This window comes from Capricornis sumatraensis, chromosome 21 (assembly GCF_032405125.1).
Source record: "Capricornis sumatraensis isolate serow.1 chromosome 21, serow.2, whole genome shotgun sequence".
NCBI lineage: Eukaryota > Metazoa > Chordata > Mammalia > Artiodactyla > Bovidae > Capricornis > Capricornis sumatraensis.
In genome coordinates, this window is record NC_091089.1 from 27,108,138 (window position 1) to 27,135,208 (window position 27,071).

Consider the following 27,071-nt stretch of genomic DNA (forward strand, 5'->3'; position numbering starts at 1 on the left):
TCCTCTGTCCATGGGATTTCCCAAGCAAGAATCCAGGAGTGGGTTGCCATTTCCTTCTCCAGGGGATCTTCTTGACTCAGGGATCAAACCTGCATCTCCTGCATTGGCAGGCAGATTCCTTACCACTGAGCCACAAGGGAAGCCCCTAATAAGCTCAGTAAGTATTAGCTATTATTATGCTGCTTGAGGTTGCCAAGAAAAGTTCTGCCTCAGACAGAAAACTGAGTTTAATTTTGAGAGCTAGGCAGAATTTCTGTATGTAGAGAACCAAGGGCTTCCCAGGTGGACATGGGCTCAGTCCCTGGGTCAGGAAGATCCTCTGGAGAAGAAAATGGCCACCCACTCCAGTATTCTTGCCTGCAGAATCCCATGGACGGAGGAGCCCGGCGGGCTTCAGTCCATAGGGTTACAAAGAGTCGGACACGACTGAAGCAACTTAGCATGCAAGGTCTCTTTTAAGGACACAACCTAAGTATGGGCACTGTGGTTGAAAGCAGGTCATGTTCAGAAAACAGCTAATAGCAGACTTCCCAGCAGTGCTTGAACTAGATTCTGGATCTCAGGATGCTGGCCAAGGAGCTGGGTTTGACCATGGGGCCATAGTAAATCATTGGCTTTTGATTACGTGCTCGTCCATAGCACTATATTTTGTCTTTTATTGTTATTTCAGTTTTTATTTTTCAATAAGCTTCTTGATGCTGATGGTTTTGTGACATCTCTGGCCACATCTAATGGAGATTTAAAACAAAATAATAGAAACCTACGAGTTTTGTCTGGGTTTTGCCACTCCTTGACTTTGGGGAATCAAGAGGTCCTTCCCTCCTCAGTTTTATTATAAAATGGAATAGTATCTCTACTTGTCTTCCCATGGTGGCAGTCTGAAAGGTCAGGTCACAGGAAGTAGTATTTATTAACTGAAAGATACACCAGAGAGGCCAGATTTTGGTGTTTAAATAATTGGAAGACGACTCATACATCTTAAGCAAAAGAGTCAAGAAGGAGAGAAAGTTTCAATGGGGATGTCCCTTCCTGTTAGGCAGCAAGAAGGAGAGAAAGTTTCACTGTGGATGTCCCCTCCTGTTAGGCAGCAAAACACTTCTTGATCTGCTTTGAAGAGAAACTTGAGTTCACCCAGTGAGGTGAAATGGCCCTGAGCAACAAGAACCACAGAGTCACCTGGGTCCCTGCTACCGTAAAGGCTGACCAGCCTGCTCAGAGCTGGTGGTAGCTCTCGTTAGACTGCTCAGTGCCAGCAGTCTCAGCATCTTTCCACTGTACATAGTTTAAATGCAGATTCACTGATGAATAAATTTGATAATTCTGTTGAAGTACCGAAGACTGCTTGAATTAGATGACTACATGATCATATTTAATTTTTTTTGTAAGACAATTCTGGCTCCTCTTAAGCCATGTGGAATCCATCCCGCTGAGTGCTCTTGACTAGTCACGTCCTTCCTGCCATTTTAAAAACAATAGTGGCAGAGATGCAAGCTGCTGGTAGTGCTCAGCAGGACAGATCAAACACACAGATGCAATTTCTGTACGTTGAACAGTGAAGTAGGATAAAATTCAAATACTTACAATCGCTTAGTAGCTAGCATCTGATTGCTGCAAATTGAATCTCTCATAACAGGATTTATTGTAAATAGTGTCATATCATTTGTGAGTTCTGCAATAATTTCAGCCAAAGCCAGGGCAAGATACTGGATGTGTGTAATGTACACGATAGAAACACTAGTTTACATACAGATTGTGAACAGATTTTATTATTATCAATATTCTTTTTTTAATTGCTTACAAAAGAGCCATAATTGTAATTTTTCTCTGAATTTAAAACATTCTCAAATAGTGTAACTTCAAAATCCAGAAGAAAGCAGCCTAACCATTTCAACAGCTGTTTAAGAACTACAATCCCTAACCACCCCCTTTCCCTTCTACCCAAGTTGTTAAATAAGCATTGAAATTATAGGTAGTTAAAATTTTTGAAATGTTACTATTCTATTGTTTGGAAATGGCAGAAGTCCTAGTAATCATAATTAGTGATCAATATATCCCACCAGTAAATATATATACATATATACAGAAATTCAAAATTAAGATACTGCAAGGTCTAGAAAACATACCTTAATTTCTAATTCCCTTATGATAAAGTGGAAAGATGGCAATAATTTAAGTGATCAATACTCTTAATTTGCCTTTGGGTTTAGTCCCAAATATGTCACTGGAAGCTCATAAAAGATCAACATCAAAAGCATACCATTAAAATTTATACTTTTAGTGTCTGAGAGTTGGGTGACACTTCACACACTTGGTAACTTTAACTGCTAATGAAACAGAACCCCCAAAAGGCACTATATTACAGTTACACAGTCTTCCTATTCAAGATCTACTATATAAGAGAAATTAAAAAAAAAATAGTAAGGCCAGAAGATTTGGATAATCTGTTCTTTCCTTTCCCTGCTCTAATAAAAAAAAAATCCTTTTCTATTATCTTATCATGTATTTGGGCTTTTTTATTGTAAATATGACTATGAGAACACAGCATCTCAGCAAGACTGAAAAAAGTAGTCTTGCTCTCAAATAACCTACGCTATTGATAAAGAAAGACCCTTGTGAGGGATAAGCGCTTGGGTTGGATCCTCCCTAGTCTATTTAAGAGTAAATATCCCATGTGCATATTAATGTTGATCATTGTAAGTGGGAAACTCCTGATTTCTGAACCAAAGAATTTTCAGGTTTTCCCCTCCCTTAAGCAGGTGTCTTTCATCTCTTACCAATCAAAGGGGAAGGTTAAAAGGCAGGATTTCGGTGGTACCCTGATGTGTATTTTAATATGTTTACTAATCAGAGCACATATCAGTTAGAATGAATCATGTTCATATATTTAATAGCCAGCAAAACTCAATTTAACTGAGATCCAGCTTTCTTCCATGTTCATTTTCTTCAAGGGCATACCTACCTTCCTTTTCCTGCTTCTTTTTTTTTCCCCTTTCTTTCTTGGACACCTCCAGCCCCCATTGACAACCAAAATGCAGGGCTATAAATGTAAGGGCACAATACATCATGAGATAAGTCTAAGAGAACACGTCCTCTACCAAAATGCACATGAATCTCTGGTACAGCTAAAATTCCAGAGTCATGCTGGGGTTCATTTTGCATGCTAAGCAGGGTCAAAAATGTGAGCTCTCTGTGATCGACCTTATATATCAGATGAGCTCCAGAGTTTAAAGGTTACATTTGTGAAATTGCAGCTGGCTCTCCTAGCACTTGATTCTAGCTCCTGCAAATCAAAGACTCCTAATTGAAAGGCAAATCTGACAATAGGATAATTTTCCAATTAAAAAAATTAAGTGACTTTTGAACTCTTCCTGCTGAAGAGCTGACAGAGAAGTTCCGAGATGGTTGTATAACCCGACAAAATGATGGAGAAAATATGTTTTCCAACAAGATCATAAAGCTTCAATAATGCAGGGAAGCACATGTAAAGCGAAGAGCTGTCCTCTATCCTGTCTACTTCCCCCCACCCCCGCTGTACACTGAGCCACTCAGTTCTTAGGCAAGGACTCCTGACTTCCAAGTCAGACCCAAACCCCAAACACCAAGGTACTATAAAGTGGCATCTTGGCAGACTTTGAGATCAGACGGTTTCTGCATTTCCCAGTGTAGGGGGGTGGGGGGGGGCAGAGTGAAAGGGAAAAGCAGGAATGTAGAGAAATCTGGAAAGAACAGCACATCTACAGACACAAAAAGTTTGCATATTGCACAGAGCGCTTGAAGATCATAAATCTATGCATGAGAAAGATGTAGTGGAAATTTTGGGGGGGATTAGAGTTTATTTTTGTCATCTCTGTGAGACAGCTACTCATTCATCCAGATCACAGCTAAGAAAAAAGCTGGTCACAGAAATTAGCAGTTTCAGCTCAGCAGCGAAGTCGCCAGCCTGTGAAGGCAGAGAGAAATTGACTAATTAGCAATGCGCACTAAAACTTGACGGTTCTTTATAGAGAGAGAGAAGAGAGAGGGAGAGAGAGGGAGCCGGAGGGAGGGGGGCTCGCTTTTTCCCCTTCTTTCTTCCAAAGATGTTTGAAATCGCAGTCATTTACGCTCGACAATTTTTACAATAGCCTTGAGCCATAATTTTGCGAGTCTCTCCAGCATCCATCCCCCTGTATGGTCTCTCTCTACTGGCCAAGCACGACCGTTTCTCTCCCCAACCGTGGATTTCCTATTACTCTCGTTACGACTCACTGAGCCCCAGGCCCAAGGATAATGATGTGTTGTTTCTTGGTAGCATAATTTGTCACACGTACATTTTTTCTTCTTCTTCTCTTGCAGAAAGCTCTGCTCCCTCTCTCACTCTCCCTCTCTCTCCCTCTCTCTCTCCCTCTCTTTCTCTCTTTTCTCCCTCTCCTACATTTTCTTGCTGTTGCTAATTCATGGTGATCAAATGATGTACGACAAAATAAATTGTAAAGAGTGACTGCCTGGAGTTGGGAACCAGAAGGTGTTTCCCACCCCCCTCCCAAGGAGAGAGCAAACCTTTAAAAAGGAAGGACAATTGATTTTTGGGGGGGAGCTTAAGTGAGCCTTGACTTTGCAGCTGGTTGAAAGCAGGTAAGTTTCTGGCCTTGTGTCTGCCTTGTGTGTATTTTGTTCTGTCTTTTGGGTTGTTGGAGAGGGGGAGGGCCGGGGAGGGAGTCTTTCAGAGGGGTGGGGGGATGGCTGTGTGGCAAACGCTCATAAAGAATAAAACTCCAATTGCAAGAAATAAGCAGATGAGGGGGAAAGGCAAACGAGGAGAGCAAGAAGGAAGGGGAACAGGAAAAGATGTGGCGGTGGGGGTTGGGGGGGAGACAACGAAGCGGGGAGAGCGAGAGGGAGGTATGACCGGGTCCACTTCAAGGGAGAGACTCTGGGAGGTGTTTCGGAGAGCCTGCGCTTTGGGGGGGGGGGGCGCATCGTTGGTGGGGGGCGGGTGCTTCTGGGGGAGGGAGCTCGCGGGAGGTTAGGGTCCACCTGGAACGGGATGATAAAGTGAGTGGAGAGAAGCCCAGTCCGGTGGAAATAGGAAGCCGGCGATCCAGGACTGGCGCCAGGCAGGGCAGAGTGAGCCGCAGTGGAAGGGGCCGGTCCGGCGGGATCCCTCGGAGCCGGGCGGCGGCGGCGGCGGCGGGTCTCCCGGGCGCGCAGGCGGGATGTGGGCAGAGAGGGGCCCTTTCTGCTCAGCCCTAGAAGGTGCAATTAGAGGTTAAGGACCCGGCGTATCGACTTCGCCTCGCCTCCCCCACCTCCTGCCGTCCTCCGCCGAGATGCGGGCGGCTCAGACTTTTTACAGAAGTAGTTCCAAGGCCGGGTTGGGGGTGGCGGGGAGTGGGGGTGCTCGAGTGGGGGGCCGCCGGGGGCTGCACCCAGGGACTCAAAAGGAAGCGGCGGCTTCGGGCGGCGATGCTGGGTGGGAGGCAGAGACCCCGCCCCCCCCACCATCGGACAGCCCCCACCCCTCCCCCAACACCTGCCGGTACACTTGAACTTCTCATAGTTCCAGGAGTTAAAGCCACTGCGCCTCGTGCCCTGGAGGGAGAACCGTCCACGCGAATCCCACCAGGCCTGCGGGCTCTGGCTCTTAATCCATCCCCGTGGTCCCACTTCCTCCCTCCTCATCTTCCTCGGGGCCGCCCAGCCGGAGAAGGGGAGACAGACGCCCGAACTTGCGCGCTTAAAAATGCGAGGAGGGTGGGGGGGATCTCGGGGGTTGGGGGCTGGAGGGATTCTCCTGCCAGGTTTAAAGGCGTCTCTGAAAAATTAGCAAAACTGAGTGGTGACGGGGAAAGCCAACAGTTTGCGAAAGCAGAGAAGCAGGCAGGGCCGGGGTGAGGGAAATGAGCTAGAATTGATAAGGACAGCTCCCGCCTCTGCCGAGTCCACTGAGCTGGTCCTCACCGCGCTCCGCTGCACTTTCCCGGGAGAAGAAAGGGCTTTATCTGCTCCCGCAGACTATTAGCCCGGGAGTTTCTCGGGGCAGCGCGGATAATCGAAGGGGTTCCCAGCGTTTGGAGGGCTAAGGATCGCCCCCGTTCCCGCACGCTTGTCGGGCCCCCTTGCCCACCCACCCACCCCCAAAACTGGACCAACTGCGAAACGCAAAGCTGCGGGCGCCGAGGTGACCTGGAAGCTCCGTCGACGGTCGCCTCTGCGCTTTTGGGGGGCCCCCCGGGCTCCCCACGCCCCGGCCTCTTCCCGCCCGGGCCCGGCATGGACACGAGCCCACGAGGTGTCTCGGCCTCAGCCGCCACTTTGCCGTCGCTGCAGCCATCGCTGTCGCCGCCGAGAGCCGAGCCCGGGTGGTTTTAGGAAAAGTGAGGGACCAAGTGTGGGGGTCGCGGAGAGAGGAGTAGCGGGGAGCGGAGCGGGCGCCCGGACCCCCAGAGAGGGCCCCGGGGGGCGGGGGGGGTGCTCACGGATCCAGCACCTTCAGACCTGCCTCCTAGGGTCGGGTCCGTCCGGAGACCTGAGCTGAGCACTGACGGTGGTTCTTCGCCCTCCCCTCCCCTCCATACCCTGCACCCCCCCGACCACACCCCACCCCCCCCCCGACCACACCCCACCCCCCCCTCCACCACCCTGCTCACCTCCCTCCCATCCCCCACCCCTGTCTGCCAGGTCGGAGGCGGGTTTAAAGCCAGGTGCGCCGAGGCAGCTCGCCATGTCCAGATCCGGGGACCGGACCTCCACCTTCGACCCCAGCCACAGCGACAACCTGCTGCACGGCCTCAACCTGCTGTGGAGGAAGCAGCTGTTTTGCGACGTGACCCTGACGGCCCAGGGCCAGCAGTTCCACTGCCACAAGGCCGTGCTGGCCTCCTGCTCGCAGTACTTCCGATCGCTCTTCTCCAGTCACCCCCCTCTCGGGGGAGGGGTTGGCGGCCAGGACGGCCTGGGGGCCCCCAAGGACCCACCGCAGCAGCCGCCGCAGCAGCAGCCGCCGCCGCCGCCAGCGCAGGAGGAGCCCGGCACTCCATCCTCCTCCCCCGACGACAAGTTGCTGACCAGTCCCCGGGCCATCAACAACCTGGTGCTCCAGGGCTGCTCGTCCATCGGGCTGCGCCTGGTGCTGGAGTACCTCTACACGGCCAACGTGACCCTCTCCCTGGACACGGTGGAAGAGGTGCTGTCGGTCAGCAAGATTTTGCACATCCCCCAGGTCACCAAGCTCTGTGTGCAGTTCCTCAACGACCAGATCTCGGTGCAGAACTACAAGCAGGTGTGCAAGATCGCCGCGCTGCACGGCCTGGAGGAGACCAAGAAGCTGGCCAACAAGTACCTGGTGGAGGATGTGCTGCTGCTCAACTTCGAGGAGATGCGCGCCCTGCTGGATTCGCTGCCGCCCCCCGTGGAGTCGGAGCTGGCGCTCTTCCAGATGTCCGTGCTCTGGCTGGAGCACGACCGCGAGACCCGCATGCAGTACGCGCCCGACCTCATGAAGCGCCTCCGCTTCGCGCTCATCCCGGCCCCCGAGCTGGTGGAGCGGGTCCAGTCGGTGGATTTCATGCGCACCGACCCGGTCTGCCAGAAGCTGCTGCTGGACGCCATGAACTACCACCTGATGCCCTTCAGGCAGCACTGCAGGCAGAGCCTGGCCAGCAGGTATGAGACAACAAAGGTGGTGGGGGCGGGAGGGGGGAGCCCGAGCCCGAGAGGCCGGAGGGAGGGGAGAGGGCAGAGGAGGGGGAGAGGGGTGTGCTGAACAGGAGGTTCCTGGAGGCTGAAAACAACCGAAAACAAACAATTCAGATCGGGGCGGGGGTGGGGGGGCGGGGGGAGTTGATTTCAGAGTCCCTGAAAGGTCAACGGGAAACTGGCCTCAGTGCATCCCCGACTGCCAGAAAGTCCACATTCTCAGTATCCGCAGAGAGGAAAATGGGCTCCTGGGCTGAAATTGACAGGCTAGGTGGGACCAAAGGTCCGGGCCATTGGAACTACAGCTTGGGAAATCTTCCTACCCAGTCCTCCCTCTACCTCTCAAAATAGGCTTGGCTTAAGGACAAGGATCCTGTGATGAGCAGTACCCCCGCCCACTCCACCCCTTCCCTGCTTCGGGCGAGCAGAAGTGCCAGGGGATAACTCCAGAAGACAAGCTTTTCATTCATTCCTACAACTCAAGTTATTTTTTTGTTTGTTTGGGGTTTGCTCCCGTTGGAGGTTAGAGTCCTAAAAGGCTTTGTCTTTTACGGTTGCTGTTGGAAATACTGGCATCACCCAGACAAACTTTTCTGTCTTGTGGGAAAAAAAAAAAAGACCTTATCCTTTTCACTTTTAAAGGAGAGCCAAGCAAGAGATTTCAGGGAGGGAGAGTGAATCCTGCCTAGTAGCTCCCATGTCAAAGGGGAGCACAGTTAAACTGAGAAGAGGAGTAGTTAATCTAGCTGCAGTTAGGTCTGTGCGCCTGCTCTGAAGTCACAAAGGAGTTGGAGAATTGTTGCTGTTGTTGCTATTTGGAATGTGTCCCATGTGTGTATTGAAAGTGGGATTTCCTGTCCAAGGGGAGAGAGAAAAACAATGCCTTTTTAAAATGCTGCTGAGATTAAAAAAAAAAAAAAAGACTGTAAGAATTGACAATCCTGTTTTATTGGCTCCAATTTTAAAACCCTTTTTAATGAGCCCTCGCAGAGGGTTGCTTTCTCTTTTTAGAAAAGAAGCAGTGTCTTCTCAGTTTCTAGGATAGAACTGAGATGTTAGGATAAAACATCATGAGTCCAGATGCCAAGTACCCCAGTCTCATCCACTAAGTGCTGTGTTAGAAAGTACATGGTTTAAGAATCCATCATGGCCTTTTCCCACTCCGAAGGATGTCTGGAAGATGGGGTCCACTTTCTGCACCCTTATGGAATTAAAGGTTTATTTTTTCCATCATGATGTGTCTACCAGACCTGGGTAACTGAAGTTTAGGAAACTGAAAGATATTCTCTACTGTTGTTTAGGGAGCACTGGTGATCATGTGAGGCCCACGGGAGGCATGGGAAATCTTGAACTTAGAAATCTTATAAGTTGATTTTTCTAATGTTGGTAAGAAATAAATTAATAACCTGTAGTGTCAGAAAATAACACAAGAAAGACAATAACACAAGCAAGAATCCAAACTCTTTTGCTTGAATAGTGAATACAGAAGTCCAAATGACAGCTAGGACTTGAAATGTATTTTTATTTTGTAAGAGTTCCCCTTTGTCTAAAGATCAAGTTGGTAAATTTAATGTGATGGGCAAATGTCACCACACCAAGGAACGTTGGTGATCAATATTCTGTTATTTTAACTTTTATGACTTTTAAACAACTTACAGGTACACTTAATTTAGCATATATCTTACATATTCAGTTATAGTCCTGAACACACATGTATTCATATGTTTTAAAATTGTACTATCTAGTATAAATTCAGAAACCCAGAAGGAAAATAAAATTAAGATTTAACTTGTCCTAAGCGTAACTGGGGGAAATGAGAATTATACATTTGATCCAATAAATAAGCCTAAAGTCCTCAATGCACTTTTACCTGATAAATACATCCTAGGTTTCAGTGTTAGAAGAATTGACTTTCAAAATGAAAAATCCATTTCTCACCTTAGTCTGGATTCAGCATGCCAGCTGGGGCCTTCTGGCTGTCGTGGTGGATGGCTGAGATACCAGGCTGCCTGGCTCCGTGACCACACAGTCCAGCTTCACTGGGCCATGTCATTTGAAGGATATGTAGTGCCGTCTGACCACTGAATGCTTACAAGTGTCATGGATGCTGCAAGAATCTGATACTTCCGCAACAGGAAGGAGACTATATTTTCCTTAAAAAGCAGATCTGGAAAACAGTTCATGTGAACCTATTGTTGATCTCAAAGTAATATAATTTTAGACTTTGTTCCATTATCAGTAACTGTAGCATTTTAATTTGGGGGACTAATTACATTATTCTAATTTTAATTCACAGAAAGAATGCAAGAATAATCACCAAGACCTTAGCTTTAATGTAGACAAAAATGCTGTAAGTTGCAACCAATAGTATGATATCAGCCCATTTATTATAGTGTCAGCATAATATAAAAATGTTCTCTCAGCTTTACATGTAGTTTAACAGAGGGATAAATGTGTTAAATAATTAATTTTGAAATTGCATCAGTTTTATTGAAGGCAATTGGATGGAAGGGCATTGTATTTATTACTTTTTATCCACCTTTAGTTTCTGAAGTCTTAAGTAGGAAAGAGCTCCTCGAATTCAGAGAAGGAGTTGAAAAATTAAAACTGGCCAATCTATTGGAATAAGTTCAAAATTCAAGCAAATAGAATAACTTCAAAGGAATTTACTTGTTTAAGAGTACATGTTTTCTATAGAATGTAGGAATATTAATATAATAATTATATATTTTTTTAAATTTTTTAAATAATTGAGTAATTTGGAATTTTTTAAGTCTAAAAAATAAAGCAAGCCAAGCATAGAGACTTTATAAATATGCAAATTAATTTAATTTTGTCTTAGTTGTTAGTTTTTCTTATTATGCCATTTATACTCAGATTCTATTTTATTTTAGTGAACTGAGCACTGAGGATATTACAAAATAAGAGACTTATTATCTTATATCCAAATATACACATAACTAATTTAAGATCACAGGACATGATTGGACAAAAATTAAAATATTTTGAAATCTTATTCCTTAGTTATTTTTATTTCGCTTTATCGCAAGAAATGGAACACAGAAGTTTTTAGAAAAGTTTCTAGAATAGCTATTATTAAAGGCTTCTAAAGCACAAAGATTTAATAAAGTGGCATGACTTGCAACATTTAGTGCATTAAAAAGTAAATATCAAAAACTTAGAGTGCAAGTTCAGTGCAAGAAACCCCCAAAAGTTTTTTATTTGTATTTTTAAAGTTGTTATGCATAATTTAGTAATTGGCCCAAGTAAATCAAAGTGGACTGGATCTCTTACATTTTCATTGCACCTTCCACAGTGTAACAGTTAAATAAACATTTACTGCAAGTTAAAGGAATGAAGATTATAAAATAAGAAAGCCTCAGTATTACGTTTTCCCAATATGTTCTTTAATCTTGATTCCTATTGCACATAGCAAAAATTCATTGAACCTCCTCCAGGAAAACACCTGTAACAGAAAAGCATTTGTAAAAATAATTATATTTTTGAATATTTAATTATAAGCTATTGCAGTCCCATATACAGTCCTGTATTGAAGTATAGTTTTCAAGAGATTATATTTTATAGAAGATAAAAGGTTACTTTATAAAGAATTCACTTTCTTCAGTCTTTTTAAAGATTTCACATAAATTGATATAAAAATCTATTTAAACATCAGGAGTACTAATTATCTATTTGCTAAAATGACTTGCAATGATTAAAAAGCCATTAGAATTCCTTAAGGCATAGTTTTGACTCCTGGTTTTGGTGCTTAGAAAGTGTTTGTTTAAATGTAGGATAATATTTTCCATCGGTTCCCTTCCTAAGACCTGAATAAAACCTCAACAAAGCAAACTAATCTTGTATCCATGAATCCTTTAAATCATTGCTTCCCTTTATGTCAATTTGGTACCCTCAGATAAGAACTTGCTAGGTAGTTAGAGTTTCATATCAGAAGTCACTCAGCCATTCAGAATACAATTTGTTTATTATCTCAAACAGGACCATTGATTACAGAATTATGTCACAGGTGTGGGAGACAAATAGTTATATCCTACAATCAAAAGGCAGTTAGAGTAGATATTAGTGCATTGCACTGGCTCAGAGTACTTACTGACCACAATGGACATGTTCAAATTTCAACTCACCTTTGTCTTTTTCCCCATTTTGAACACATTGGGCTCGCTCATTACCTTAGCTAATTTCTAAGTTATCACAACTTTCTACCTTAAAAATTCAGTGAAAAATATATTACAGTAGTTACTTCATACCAGATGATGTTCTAAGCATTTTACAAACACAAACTTATTTAATGCTCATAATAGCCCTAAGGGATGGATACCATCATTTGCCTCATTTTATAAATGGAAAAACTGGTGCACGGGTCAGTTAAGCATTTTGCCCACAGCGGCACAGCTAGTAAGTGGTTAGAGCCAAAGTCTGAGCCAAGTACGGTGGCTCTTGAGCCTGTGTTCTCATCGACGGTGTTCCTACTTATTACTGTGAGCCTCTCTATCCTGGCATATAATCTGCTGATTGGCCTTAGGGCTATATGTAAAGTTAAAACTTCTCTTATGGAAAGACATTTGTGAGGGTTAAATTTTATTTTATTTTTTAACTTTCTATTTTACGTTGGAGTACAGTTGATTTACAATGTTGTGTTAGTTTCAGATGTATGACAAAGTGATTCAGTCATACGTATACACGTATCTCTTCTTTTTCGAGTTCTTTTTTCAATTAGGTTGTTCCAGAATATTGAGCAGAGTTCCTTGTGCTATATAGTAAGGGTTAAATTTTAATGTATCTGATTTTAAAAGAAGTTAAGGAGGGGTATTACTCTGGACTAGAGGTCAGCTTTTTTTTTTTTTTTCTGTTAAAGATCAAATAGCAATTATACTTGGCTTCAGGGTCATATTAACTCTGTTGCAACTACGTCACTCTTCCTTGGTAGCACAGAAATAGCCATGGTAACACAAAATTAGTACATAAATGAACAAGCATGGCTGTGTTACAATAAAACATTTGTGAGCATCAACATTTCATGTGATTTTTCGCATGTTATGAAATATTTTTCTTCTTTTGATTCTTTTCAACCCTTTGAAAATGTAACAACCATTCTAGGGGTGGCATGGGGGACTATATAAAAACAAGAGGCAAGCTGGGTTTGCTCTGTGAGTCATAGTTTGCCAAAACCCATTTTAGGCACTTGGGTTACATCAGTGAACAGAAGACACAACACTTTACCCTTATTCTAGTAGAGAGAATCCCACTGGTCTTCTTGCTTCTGTTTGGAAAGAGTTCACATCTAAATAATTCTACCCTGCCAAGTTAAAATTTCAACTTTCCATAGTAAGACTTAAGAATTTAAACAGTGATCCCAGGAAGGTAAATGGTGATTAATTAAAACAGTGAATGAGCTGCTCGTTTTCACAAACATACTGGATATAGACCCCACTAACATAAACTGGTCATTGATATGGTATTTTAATGATTTCCAATAGGAAATTAGAGGAGCCAGGTACATTTAACGCACTGCTTTCTGAGATTGACATGCACATATTGAATAAACTAATCTAGGCATATAAATGAACATGTGAACAATTACTTTTCTAAATGCCAACCTGTATCTCTAGCTGCTATGCTCAAAGGGCATTGTTGTCAGGACTTCTGATTTCTAAGTGAATCAGCTGGATTGTATATGTCTATAGAACCTCTTTGCCTTCTCCAAGGTGGGTAACCCCTAGCAGAGCATGTGTCCTGATGTAGGTTTGGCTTATGTGTTTATCTCCCAACTAGATCAAGTACCTAGCCTTGACCCCAAAATATGAGTTCAATATGAATTGCTATTGGTCATAAATATAGTTGTCATAGACACTTAGGATTTGTTTCAGTTTCATATGAATTGACAAAGCCAACAGAAGATAAAAGTGGAGATGATTTTAAAGATGCTTACACACACACACCTGCACACAACTGCTGTTTATCAATGATAATGGTACCTATCACTAGTTGAGCACTGACTAGTTGAGCATGAGTGTGCTTAATATATTACTTACATTCTTTCTAGTCCTTTCAGTCTTTTAAAACGTTAGACAATTGAGGCTCAGAGAAAATAAATAAGTTGTCCAATTATCTGAATAATGGTGAGTTGAAGCAGTTGTCATCCTTTGAAGTATAGCCTCTTGTTATGAGAGAATATTGTAAATATGACTTCTAGGAAAAGCAAATTCCAATCGACACCTCCACATCTTTGTTTTACCACAGCACAGTAGTGATTAAAACTGCCAATTTTCTAACTCATCTTCAAACCACCAAGTGAGAGGAAGAGAGTAGAAAGCTCAGATTCTTTCCTACTGGTCTACATACTCAATTGACTAGTTCTGAGACTAAGGGGCTAAATAATGAGTTTGCTGAGATTTAGTGCTATGATTATTGACTCTAAAAGTAAGGTGAGCTGATATATTTTAAATAAATTGATAAAAGTGATTTCCCTGGGGGTCTGATAGTTAAAAGTTTGCGTTCCAAGGCAGGGGATGCAGGTTCAATCCCTGGTCAGGGTGCTAAGATCCCACATGCCTCATGGCCAAGAAACCAAACCAAAAAGAGCAGAAGCAATATTGTAACAAATTGAATAAAGACTTTAAAATTATCCACATCCAAAAAAATCTTAAAAAAAAAAAAAACAAAGAACTTTACAGTTTAACTATGAAAACTAATTGTGAAAATAAAACAAACCAAAACAAAGCCTTGAAGCCTGAATTGGAACCAAGAGATTTTCCTTCTCTGTGTGCACTGGAGTCCTGGAGAACTATCAGCTTTGTTTCTGTGAAAACAATAGAAAGCTCATATAATAATATTTACAGCTGATAAATACAACAGGTAGAAGCCAGAATTATAAAAATGCCTGTATGTTTCATTAACAGAAAATAACATTATGCTAATTGAGATTTTATTCTGTTTACATTTTGTTTCAAGTAAATCAATTATCCTTCAATAAAAATATAAATTAATTAAAAACAAAACAATCCTTGAAAATTAAAAAAATAATAATAATCTTAAGAATTGCTACACCATAGTGTTTGTGCCTTCTTTCATTCATTTAGAATTCCAGAAAATATATTCAGTGCTGTGTCCTTTCCGTTAACATCCAAGATAACTCATGATGCGTGGATTACTAATGATGATTTCTCTTTAAACAAACAAACAAACAAACAAGCACTATTTTGATATGGACAGGAGAGTAAGTTAACCAGGGGAAGGACTTTCAATTGTCGCATATAATAAATATGTCTATTTTGCTGTAAATATCAAAAGGGCTTATTTATTCACAAATGTGAATGACAATCATGTTAGAACTATTTGCAACATTAGAAGTAAAGCAGAAAGGTACTGGAAAAAACCTACAGTAGTTGGGGAATGAAAATAGCAAATATTTGTGATAGAAAGAAAATAAATCATAGGAAAGTAAAAAAAAGAAAATCATAAGAAAGTAAAAGAAAAAAAGAACAGCAGTAACAAAAGTACACGGAAATACAGTAAATCAAAGAAAGTATTAAGAAATAAACCATCTAAAAACGAAACAAAAAGGAAACTAGTAGTAAGGGAGGATAAGCAAGAAAATTCTCAAGTTTGGAGAGTAGACACACTCAATATTTGTTGGACTCATAAGCACAAATTAAGAAGCATTCTACATAGTGAACATATAATTTACAGAGTTACACTGTTCCAGTAAAAGGGAAAATACCCTCATTCCTCGAAAGAAAAAAAAATCAGCAAGAAGAAAATGGTCAGCCATGGAACCTTCACTCCTATAACCTGATCCAGTTCAATAATTATATATTTGTAATCTAGCTGAAATGTTTATAAATAACTCTTTGTTCTATGCTAGATAATGTAGTAGTTTCAGAAGTGTGGGTTTCAGGGTTATGCCAACAGGAGGAGAAGAAAATCTGACTGTGTTCTTCGTGAATCTTAATTCCCAGTATAATTGGTGCCGGCAGCAGACTTGAGAAACAGGGGCACTTCCATGACCTTGGGTAGCTTTTCTAAACTAGGTCAATGACCATGCCAGGCCCACGGTGGGAATTTGGGGTGATGGATCGAATTGACTTCTAACAAGAACCTCTGTTGTGGAATAGCCCCCAAACTTGTGTCAAACAGGTATAACACACCAAAGTCGGCAATGCTCTGAGATATAGGGTGAAGAACATGGACACAGTCATGACTTCATGTAGTTTGCATATAAGAAAAAAGAGTAAATAATGATACAAGTTAATCACACTGATAATACATGCTATAGATTAGAACAGTGCTATGTTCTGAGAGCTGGTATAACAAGGTGCTGTAACCTTGTCACAGTTGGCAAAGAATTCTTCCTCTACAGAAGAAGTTTAAGATGAACCTATTTCCAGAGTAGGAATAGAGACGCCGATGTAGAGAGTGGATATGGGGGCGCAGGGAGGGAAGGGGAGGCTAGGACGAGTCGGGAGAGTAGCACTGACATATATACTCTACCATGTGTGAAATGGAGAAGGAAATGGCAGCCCACTCCAGTATTCTTGCCTGCGAAATCCCATGGACAGAGGGGCCTGGCGGGCTACCGTCCACGAGTTCACAAGAGTTGGACACGACTGAGCAACTATACCACTACCACCGCATGTACAAAATAGCTAGCTAGTGGGAAGCTGCTGTCTAACACAGGGAGCTCGGTGCTCTGTGATGACCTCGGGGCAGGGGTGGGAGATCAGAAAGGGGGGGATATATGTAGACATGTAGCTGATGCACTTCATTGTACAGTTGAAACAACACAATATTGTAAAGAAATTACATTCCAAAGAAACGAAAGAAAGATGAACCTTGAGGATTGAGATGTCCAGGGTAATGGGTCTGGAGGAAGGCAGGATCTGGAAGCGGGGAGTTACAAGCTGAGAGAATACTAGGCAGCAAAGAGTTTGGTACCTTCCAGGAGCTGGAAAAACGACTGAGTGGCTAGAGACTATGGAAGAAGTGCTGTCGAGATTATAGAGGAAGTTGTCAGCCCTGCTAAGGATTAACCACTACGTGGATGAGTCCCATATGGAAAAATCAGCAGGCTTTTATGCTTGAACTGACTAAATGAACAGCACTATACTGGAAACACTGCCACCTTTGAATTCATAAACCTAAGTGTGTACCTTGGCTCCACTTTAGCTGAGTAAGATGGGTTAAGAATTATATAGTTCAACTTCCCAGGGTTTTGGTAAGGATCAGCTGAGAACATGGGAAAATAAAAAACAAACTTATGAACAGAAAGTACTATTTGTAATTGATTTTTAATTTTAAAAGATACACTAAGCAAATTTACCTGAATATATTTTTGCCCATCAAGAACACTCTTGAATGGATTTGTGATTTCACTGATAGCACTGAAATAGACTTGTAAGGACCTAAGAGTGAAGTTGGAGGGATCCAAAGGTGAACACAAGGGCATCAGAAAAAAATGGGGAAATCAGAATTGCTGATTGCTCCCAGCAATTTATGTTTAATTCCTCAAAGGGAAAATGATAGCCTTTTTAGATACTACAAGAGTCTCCTAGTCTTCCTTTCACAGAGGAGAAGCCCTCTTCTTTTTAATCTTATGTATTCGACGTAAAGCTTGGTTTTCTGTGGCTCGCAGGGCCTCTGGTATCCCTGGCTGGCTCTCTTCTCCCAGGGCGCCTGCCAGTGGGCTGGTGGGTTGCACCTGCGCATGGACCCGGGCTTCCTCCGAGCTCAGCTGGGCCACCGTATGGAGACTGGCTCACTGGAGGCCTCAGGGAAGTGAACTGAAGAATTACAGTCGGTTTCACTTCCCTGCCTTATGTGCCTTCAAGTGCCTCTGAAGACAGGCGAGGCCAGTGAAATGGAGAGGAGAAGGAAGAGAGAAAGACCCAGGTTAGAGAAGAAAAGAGTCCTTGAAAATGTAGGAGCATTGTTGAAAAATGCAGATGGTTGGATGCGTGTGGATGTCTTGTGTGCGTAGACCCCTGACACAGTGTGCACCGTGGGCTGCCAACTTGAAATTTTCTGTACAGTGGCTCCTGAGAGGTATTGTTGTTTTTTTTTTTTTAATCAGCTAAAGGTCTTGTGTGTAGGTTTGGGGCAGGGACAAAGATTCGGAGTCTGGCACTGAGTGAAGAATTATTGGATTGGGAGTGTGCCTTTTTCACCAAAAAGAAAGTAGTCATATTTGTAACTCCTGCTTAGAACAAAACTGTGGATACTGACTGGCCCTGATTTTTCACACCCCTCAGAACCAGCATCCCTGGAACATCCTGAGTAAATGGAAAGGATTAGGAGAGGGAATGGAAAATGTTTGAGTCAGAGAGGGAAACTTAGAAAAAAGAACTTTAATGCTTTAAGACGCACACCAGGACCTCAGCACTTTCTACCCCGTATGCATGAACAGAGGGTCATTGATACTGTGAGGGAGTTCAGCCAGTATTGGTGCCTTATAGAGGCAGAAGTGTGCGGCTCCTTGCAGGGACCAGTTTGGTGGATTGGTTACTATGACAACAGTATCGCTACTGTCAGTGGCAATTTCTATAAACTCCCTGTCTTAAGGTTTTCACAAGGGTTCACTCCAAAATGACATTCGTAGACATGGACTACAGAGTAAAGCTAGGAGATATATGTATGGAGAGAAAGAGAATATGACATAATAGGAGATACAGATAAAAATGTTATGCTATAGTGCAAATATCTTAAACAGTTCTATTGCATAGTAATTAAGACCTAAAAGTCAGACAGATTCAGGTTAAATCCCACCTTGACCACATATAAGCTGGCTCTCCTTGGGCAGTTTACTAAACTTGTTTTCAGATGGCTTATCTATGAAATGTCGATAATGATACCCACCTCCTCAGGGCAATCCTGAACGTTGGGTGAAAACATCTACTGTACTTGACATGGTGTCTGACAGTAAATACATAATCGTTGATAGCTTTTATTTTTATAGACATAATTCTGTTTATATCAATTTGCCCTTCTGTTCACTTGTTAGGACCCCTACCTCCATACAGGATGTTTATTCTAGAACCGGATTCTCACAGCCTGAGTTCCAAGTGTTGCTTGCTCTCACAGTGATGAGGTTTAGCTGGACAGTGTTTGTTTTATCCACCTCTGAGTAGACTGCAGAGCTGAGGCCAGTCTTGAGTCTGGTCCATCCTTTTGATATATCCATGTCAGCAGCTGAAAAAAGTTAGAAAAGCCTCTGTTGATTCAGGTTGAACAGCTTTTCTGAGATGTAATTTACATCCAGCACAATTCACCCATTTAAAAAAGTATACAATTCAATGATTTTTTTAGTATATTTGTGGTGTTGGCAGCCGTCACCACAATTAATTTTATTTTTTATTTATTTATTTTTGTGTGTCCTGGATTCCCCAAGTCCACCTTCACTTCTGGGACTAACTGCAAGTTCAGGGGTACTAAGGTTAAGAACAAAGACAAGCCTTTCACCTAGAACATTTTATCACTCCCTCCCCAAAAGACGCCATGAAAGTGAAAGCTGCTCAGTCATGTCTGACTCTTTGCGACCCCGTAGACTATACAGTCCATGGAATCCTCCAGGCCAGAATACTGGAGTGGGAGCCTTTCCCTTCTCCAGGGAATCTTCCCAACCCAGGGATTGAACCCAGGTCTCCCACACTGCAGACAGATTCTTCAGCAGCTGAGCCACAAGGGAAGCCCTAAAGACCTATTAGCAATCAGCCCCCACTTGGCCCTGCCTTTTGCAGCCCTAGGCAACCAGTTATCTACTTTCTGTCTCCATAAATCCATAGATTTTCTTATTCTGAACATTTCCAACAAATGGAATCATGCAATATGTGGTCTTTGGGGCTGGCTTCTCTCATGTAGCATGTCTTCAAAGTTCATGCAACAATACTTCATTCCTTTTTATAATTAAATAGTACTCCATTGTATAGATAAACCACACTTGATCCATTAGTGGATGGACATTTGATTTGTTTCCATTTTTTGCTACTATGAATAATGCTGCTGTGAGCATTTATGTGTAAGTTTTTGTGTGAACATATGTTTCTCATTTATTTAGGTATATATACCTAGGAGTAGAATTACAGGGTCATATTGTATCACAGTTAACAATGAACAAGAGAAACCATCAGATTGTTTTGCAAAGCAGCTGCACCATTTTTCATCACAGTTCCAATTTCTCCACATCCCCACCCACACTTAACACCGTCTTTTTGACTATAGCCATCCTGATTGATGTGAAGTGCTATCTCACTGGGATTTGCATTTCCTTAGTGGCTAATGATGTTGAGAGTCTTTTCACGTGCTTATAGGCCACTTGTATATTTTTGGGAAAAAAAGTTTTATCAACTCCTTTGGCCACTTTTTAGCTGGTCTATTTTCTTTTTCTTACTGAGTTGAAGTCTTTTTGACTTTTTAGGAGGGCCTCTTATGGTTCCTAGGTCAAGCTGGAGCCACCTTCTGCAGGAATTGGGTGTCCTGTTTGACAAAAATGAAAACTAATGCATGCAGATGTACAGTGGAAAATTCTACAAGTACTTTTATGTAGCACATATGTCTAGTGTGTAAAATTCTGGGTGTTTAGTGTGGCAGAGGACAGTGTCTGTGATTGACTCTGACGCTGTTTGTTTTCTTCATGTGATTATTTTGTCTTTCTGTTGATTCAGGCATTATATTCCTCAAGTGTAGGAAGATTCCTTGGTGTAGCAAATCTTTTATTCAAAGAAAAAACGTTTATTACTCAAATATGAATTTACATTATCTAAAAGGCAGATCAGAATTTTTATTCAAAAAAATTTATACAATAAATTGTGTTTATACAATAAGAGTTTTATTGTGTTATACAATAAGTATTTTAAGGAAATGAGGTAAAATTCTTCGACTGCCAAGACAGTGATAATTCATTAGAACTGCTGCAGAAGAAGAAATTAAAAAAGAAAAAAAGAACTTTGCAAAACAGGTGCTCTCATTTGAAAGGGGATTCAGAAGTGTTCCTTGTGGGGACCAGCAGGAAACAGCACAGTCCAGAATCTTCCGTCATGGCTGACATGCACCTTCAGGCTTCCCTCCTCCTATCACCAAGGCAGTTTCTGACATGGAAAAGCCAAGTTTATCAGGAGAATCACTTGTCCATTTTCATCTTCCTTTGCTACAGTGTCCTTGCAATTTTCCTCAGGGACAAAAAATACTGCTCTTAACAAGAAATTATTTTGCTACTCTTAGTAGGTTAGGTTACCTCACTCTTTTTTTTTGGCCATGCCTGGAGGCATGTGGGATCTTAGTTCCTTGATCAGGGATCAGACCCAGGCCCACAGCCATGGAAGAGTGGCTCCCTAACCACTGGACCACCAGGCAATTCCCATAGGTTACTTCACTAACCCTTGCTTTCAATGTATGGATACGGCAGAATGTTCAGCAAATCGTTTCCTAAGCTTCATGTTTATGCTTCTGGATGGAACAGTTTCTATTTTGATGATCAATCTCTTCAAACAATCAACTTCTTGCTTTCTGTTAAAAGATTTACATGACTACTACATAACAAAGAAGACTCCAGACCACCATCATAGATCTGAGTGCAAAGCAGTAGAAATTTTAACATGGATTTCTTATCTGGTTATTCAAAGGGACAATGTGTTATCAAACTTACAACTTTATGGCTTTTAGTAGCACTACCAACAGATCTCAGGAAAGCAGAGCATCACCTAAATTAGTCACTTTGTGTGTCAAGAAGGCAAACACGTCCTTTCCTTGGCAGAAGTATAGAGTAGATACCTAATTCAAAGTAGTCACTTCAGAACCCTGAGTGGTGGTGGTGCTTTAGTTGCTAGGTCATGCATGTCCAACTCTTGAAACCACATGGACTATTGCCCATCAGGCTCCTCTGTCCATGGGATTTCTCAAGCAAGAATACTGGAGTGGGTTGCCATTCCCTTCTCCAGGGGATCTTTCCAACCCAGGTCTTCTGCATTCAGGCGGATTCTCTACTGACTAGCCGCCAGGGAAACCCTTCAGAACCCCGAGAAGCCTGGCAAATTTCAGCTGTCACCCAGACATTCTTATACTCAAAATTTTAGAAAGAGAAAGCAGACAAAGGCAAACTGAAATAAACAGCACTTTGTTGCACTCAAATAAACTGAAGATTTGTGATTGCTCCAGAGTTAGGAAGCAGCCAACAAAACCAGCAGCAAGTAAAAACCCATTCCAAGAAAGGGGCACCCCCTGTATAGGAAGGAGCCCCTCAAGCTTCACAGCAGCCTCGTCAAACTGAGAGCCCAGGTTCCAGACACAACAGTCTTTTTGACCTAGAAAGCATGATCTCACCTGAGAAAGATTTTTCTGGAGAATGCTTCCCATATTTTTTGTTGTTTACAGCAAGGAAACTTTAGAATCTAAGAGCATAAAAAACATTTAAAATTTCTGAAAGCACAAAGAAATTTGTCTGTGGCTTCATGGACATTAATTAGAGTGCCACAAACGCTGATGGGAATCATGGCTCCCCACTCTCTGTATCTGTTCTTATCCCTCCTGGCTGCTTTTCTTCATTGGAACATGGTCAACTATTAATATTTACAGCAGGGGCTTCCCAGGTGGAGCTACTGGTAAAGAACCCACCGGACAATGCAGAAGAATTAAGAGACCGGGTTTGATCCCTGGGTTGGGAGAATCCCCTGGAGGAGGGCGTGGCAACGCACTCCAGTACTCTTGCCTGGAAAATCCCATGGACAGAGGAGCCTGGCAGGCTACGGTCCATGTGGTCGGACATGACTGAAGTGTTTTAGCACGCATGCACGTAAGTAGCTGAGCACCAAGCCGAGGAGGCGATAAGGAGTGTTACCCCATATTCCAAATTCCCCACACAGTGTGTGGGTGGTAAGCTGCTACAAAGTATAGCTCTTGTGTGGCGGAATTCGCCGGATCCTTCCTCCAAGCAGTTGTTAATGAGGACTGCGTTAGTCTGCTTGAGCTGCCATAGCAGAATAACAGGGTCTAGGGAACCAATGGGCAGAGGAGCCTGGGGGGCTGCAGTCCATGGGGTCGCTAAGAGTCGGACGCGACTGAGTGACTGCACTTTCACTTTTCACTTTCATGCATTGGAGAAGGAAATGGCAACCCACTCCAGTGTTCTTGCCTGGAGAATCCCAGGGACAGAGGAGCCTAGTGGGCTGCCATCTATGGGGTCACACAGAGTCAGACATGACTGAAACGACTTAGCAGCAGCAGCAGCAGCAGCAGGGAACTTAAACTGAAATGTGTTTTATCACAGTTCTAGAGGCTGAAAGTCCAAGATCAAGGTCCGGCAGGGCCGGATGCAGGTGAAGGCTCTCTTCCTGGTGCAGACAGTTGCTTTCTCACTGTCTTCTCACATCGTCTTTCCTGTGTGTCTGGAGCTGGGGAGTGGGAGGAGGAGGGGGGAGGGGACGCTCTGGAGTCTCTTCCTCTTCTTCCCCGTGGACCATAAGCGGCCAGGCTCCTCTGTCCATGGAATTTTCCAGGCAAGAATACTGGAGCAGGTTGCCATTTCTTCTTCCAGGGGATCTTCCCAACTCAGGGATCAAACCTGCATCTCTTGTGTCTCCTGCATTGGCGGGCAGAGACTTTACCAACTGCACCACCTGGGAAGCTCTCTCAAAAGACACCAGTTCTATTAGACAAGGACCCTACCCTTATGACCTCATTTACCTGTAACTACCTCCTAAAAGCCTCATCACCAAACACGATCATGCTGAGAGTTAGGGCTTCAACATATAAATTTGGAGACAACACCATTCAGTCCATAACAGGGGCCAAGAATAGGACAGAAGGAATTATAAAACGGGTTGAAGAAACTAATTGAAATGTTACTTTTCAGCTAGATCTGTACAGGCAAAATTATCTAGGCAGCTGAGCAATTATCCAAGTCAGCAATATATATATAGCTCTTTCAATAATACAAACCTAGAAGAGAAAGAAAATGTAGGCCTGCTTTCCTCCTCCCTAAAAAATCATTCCTAAATCAGTAGTTCTTTGAAGAACCAACCATAGAACTTTGTTCTAACACAGGTCTTTCCAGTCCTACTCTGGAGATTCTAAATTGATCTGGAGCGTGGACTGAGGAACCTGCATTTTCAGCAACATCCCAGGCTGTTTTGCTACCAGTGGTTGGCTTCCCAGCTGGCGCTAGTGGTAAAGAACCTGCCTGCCAATGCAGGAGACTTAAGAGATACGGGTTTGATTCCCAGATCGGGAAGATCCCCTGGAGGAAGGCATGGCAACCCACTCCAATATTCTTGCCTGAAGAATTTCCAAGGACAGAGGAGCCTGGCAGGCTACAGTCCATGGGGTATCAAAGAGTTAGACACGAATGAAGCAACTTAGCATGCATTCATGTGAAAATCAGGCGACTAAACAGATGCTTCTGTTTTCCTGTTTGCTCCATAGACGATGGAAGAAAATAGGGTCATGATTTACTGGAAGATAAGTTTAAGGAAAAATTGTTGCATTAAAAGAAACCTGATTCACTGACATGAGTAAAAAGGATATAAGTCATAGGGCAAGTTATTGGAATAACCAGACTCTAGGGGATTTGTTTCCTGGTGATAAAATTTGGGTACTTGCTGCTCTAGGGAATTTTCAGAATAATTCAAAGCCACACAGTATCGAGTCCACAATGCAGCTTCAGAAATGTGGCGAATTTTCCCAGAATAATTTGTTTCTGCTAATCAGAGATCTGATGATTGAGAAGGATATTGTGGGGGATTGGCTGATCCGGGGGTCTCAGAGGCTTCTGCGCATGCCCTTTCCTCTGGGGCCTTTGGAGGACCTCCTAGACCCCGCCCGGCCCTTGAGCTAGGGTTTTCTTTAGCATTTAGCCCCTCCAGGCGCAGTGAAGCAGCAAAGAACAGAAAGAACTGGCTCCCTACAGGGAGGGAGAGGAAAAGAAGAGAAGGATAAGAAATTCCTATTTCACCCACCACAGCAGGGTGTCCCTAAGCTGGTTCCCACAAGCCACACCTCATTGTCTCCACAGCACACAGCCCTCAGGCCCACCTCAGTCCCTTGCTGCTTATCTACTCTGAAGTAAGGATAACCTTCTTCATTTCTCTTAACCCCAGGATGATTTCATAACATTATTGTTCCTCTAAAAATAAATTCTGGGCCCACGTGAAAGGTGTCAGCTGCGAATCTCTTATCTCCAAGAGCGATACCTCTTTGTTGCCGTGAATATTCCGAGAGAAGCCTGGGGTAATATATTCAGTTACTAACTAACTTTTCTCCCGTCTCCCTGTATGGCCACTCCTGCAGCGACTTTCCAACCGGAAACAGCCTGCCTGGCAGGAGGCTGGCTCCCGTTCTCAGAACCAGCCTCCTACTTTCCCCACGAGAAGTCTCTCCCTGGAGTCAGAGGAATGGATAAAATCAGTCTCTAGACCCTTGATGTGGGATCAGGCTGTTGTCCTCTTACGCTAAATGACTGAACTTCTGTTTGGAAAAACGTGATTTTGTTAAAACATTCATCTTTATTGTTAGGTCTTGGACTGTCAGATACAAATGACTTCAGCGGGAAATATGTAACATCCTGAACTTTTATTTTCAACGTCATTCCCTGATTTGGGGTCTTTCTGTACTTTTGAGCTCTTCCAAGAAAGAACTCTTGGAAGAAAAGGAAGTCATTCTTTTCTCTTCAAAATGGCAACCAGATGGAAAAGAGGGAGAGAAGTCTCAGTAATGATATTGGCTCTCAAGAGGCAGCATAGTCTAATAATTGGCCTTTATCAGGAGTTTGTGTGGAGAAGGCAATGGCACCCCACCCCAGTACTCTTGCCTGGAAAATCCCATGGACAGTGGAGCCTGGTGGGCTACAGTCCTTGAGGTCACTAGGAGTCAGACAAGACTGAGCGACTTCACTTTCACTTTTCACTTTCATGCATTGGAGAAGGAAATGGCAACCCACTCCAGTGTTCTTGCCTGGAGAATCCCAGGGACGGGGGAGCCTGGTGGGCTGCCATCTATGGGGTCATAGAGTTGGACACGACTGAAGCGACTTAGCAGCAGCAGCAGCAGGGGTTTGCGTGCTAAGTCCCTTCAGTCATGTCCTACCCCATGGACTGTAGCCCACCAGGCTCCACTGTCCATAGAATTCTCCAGGTAAGAATACTGGAGTGGGTTGTTGCACCCTCCTCCAGGGGATCTTCCCAGCCCAGGGATCAAACCCTAATCTCTTATATCTAACCTACATTGGCAGGTGGATTGTTTACCATTAGTGCCACTTGGGAAGCCCCATGAGAGGGTTAGACATAGGCATTGCTTACGTGTCTGTCCCTGGCATGAGAAGGATGCTTTATCTGCCTTTGTCACTAAGAGCTTGAATCACTGCTTGGCGACAGGTTGCACAGAACCACATCTCTCTTGAGCAAGAAGAAAAGTTTTCTCCTGTTACACAAACATTGGTGTCCCTCCCAATGTGTTGGTGGCATCTGTGAGAGTGAGCAGGGAGATCCCCACCTCTGACTTGGAGGCAGACAGATTAGTCTCAGAGGTCATACTTGCCACAAAACTTCCACCCAGGAATGGGGATAATTAATGAGATGCTACTCCCATTGCAATTCACGCTCTTTAGAAGAAAGTCACTAAGTACTCGGTGTTAGAGATAGGGATTATATAGGTAATCAAGCAAAGAAGGTATTCAACTGTTTCTAGTTACTAAAGGAAACTTTAATCTGGGGGTGGGCGGGGGGAAGGGGGGAAAACGCTGAGTATTAAATATGAAGTTGGGTGAAAGCCGATGTCCCTCATGATGCCAAGGTCCAGGAGTACAGTGTGAATGCTGTGTACGGTATAAAGACAGACCCATCTGGCTTATGAACTAAGCCTTGGGGAGACTTACTTTCATGGATTCAGATGAAGACCTTAAGACATTTTTGTCATACCTGCCTCTGCCATCATGATCCAGTCTACAGCTTTAGTATCTGGAGAAATGTGGCAAAAACATTAGCAAACTACCCCACCCTGCCAGTCAGAGGATGCGGTTCTGGTTTCTTCTGTTTATTACAGTGTGTCCTCAATTATCGTTTACCTGCCTCTGGTAGGATGTGAAACATTTCAAATGGCACATAAGAAACCATTTTTTAATTTATTTTAATCTTTAGGTAAAATAACAGTGACATTCTGAGATCAGTACGTGTCAGTAAAGATTTGAAGAAGAATTCGCTAGTGTGCTACAGGGGCAGGAGTGAGAAGTAAATGGATGGGAAGATAGTTCGTTACAATTGTAACATGCAAAACTCCAGTCATTAAATATATCAAGCTTCTCATGGTCAAACAAATAAGAAGTAGTTGAGTTGGAATGTGACTAGTTTTTCAGATGTTCAGATTTTAAAGTCCCAATTTCTTCTGTTTATTATGGT

At 43.3% G+C, this 27,071-nt stretch overlaps 1 protein-coding gene across 1 annotated transcript in view; it reads left to right on the plus strand.

Moving 5' to 3' along the window:
- The first annotated feature begins 6,703 nt into the window (after positions 1 to 6,703).
- Positions 6,704 to 27,071, plus strand: part of KLHL14 (kelch like family member 14) — a 109,592-nt gene continuing 89,224 nt past the window's right edge. Inside the window, exon 1 of the mRNA XM_068993981.1 lies at positions 6,704 to 7,644. Within this exon, the coding sequence (XP_068850082.1) occupies positions 6,704 to 7,644 (941 nt within the window). The remainder of the gene's footprint in view (positions 7,645 to 27,071) is intronic.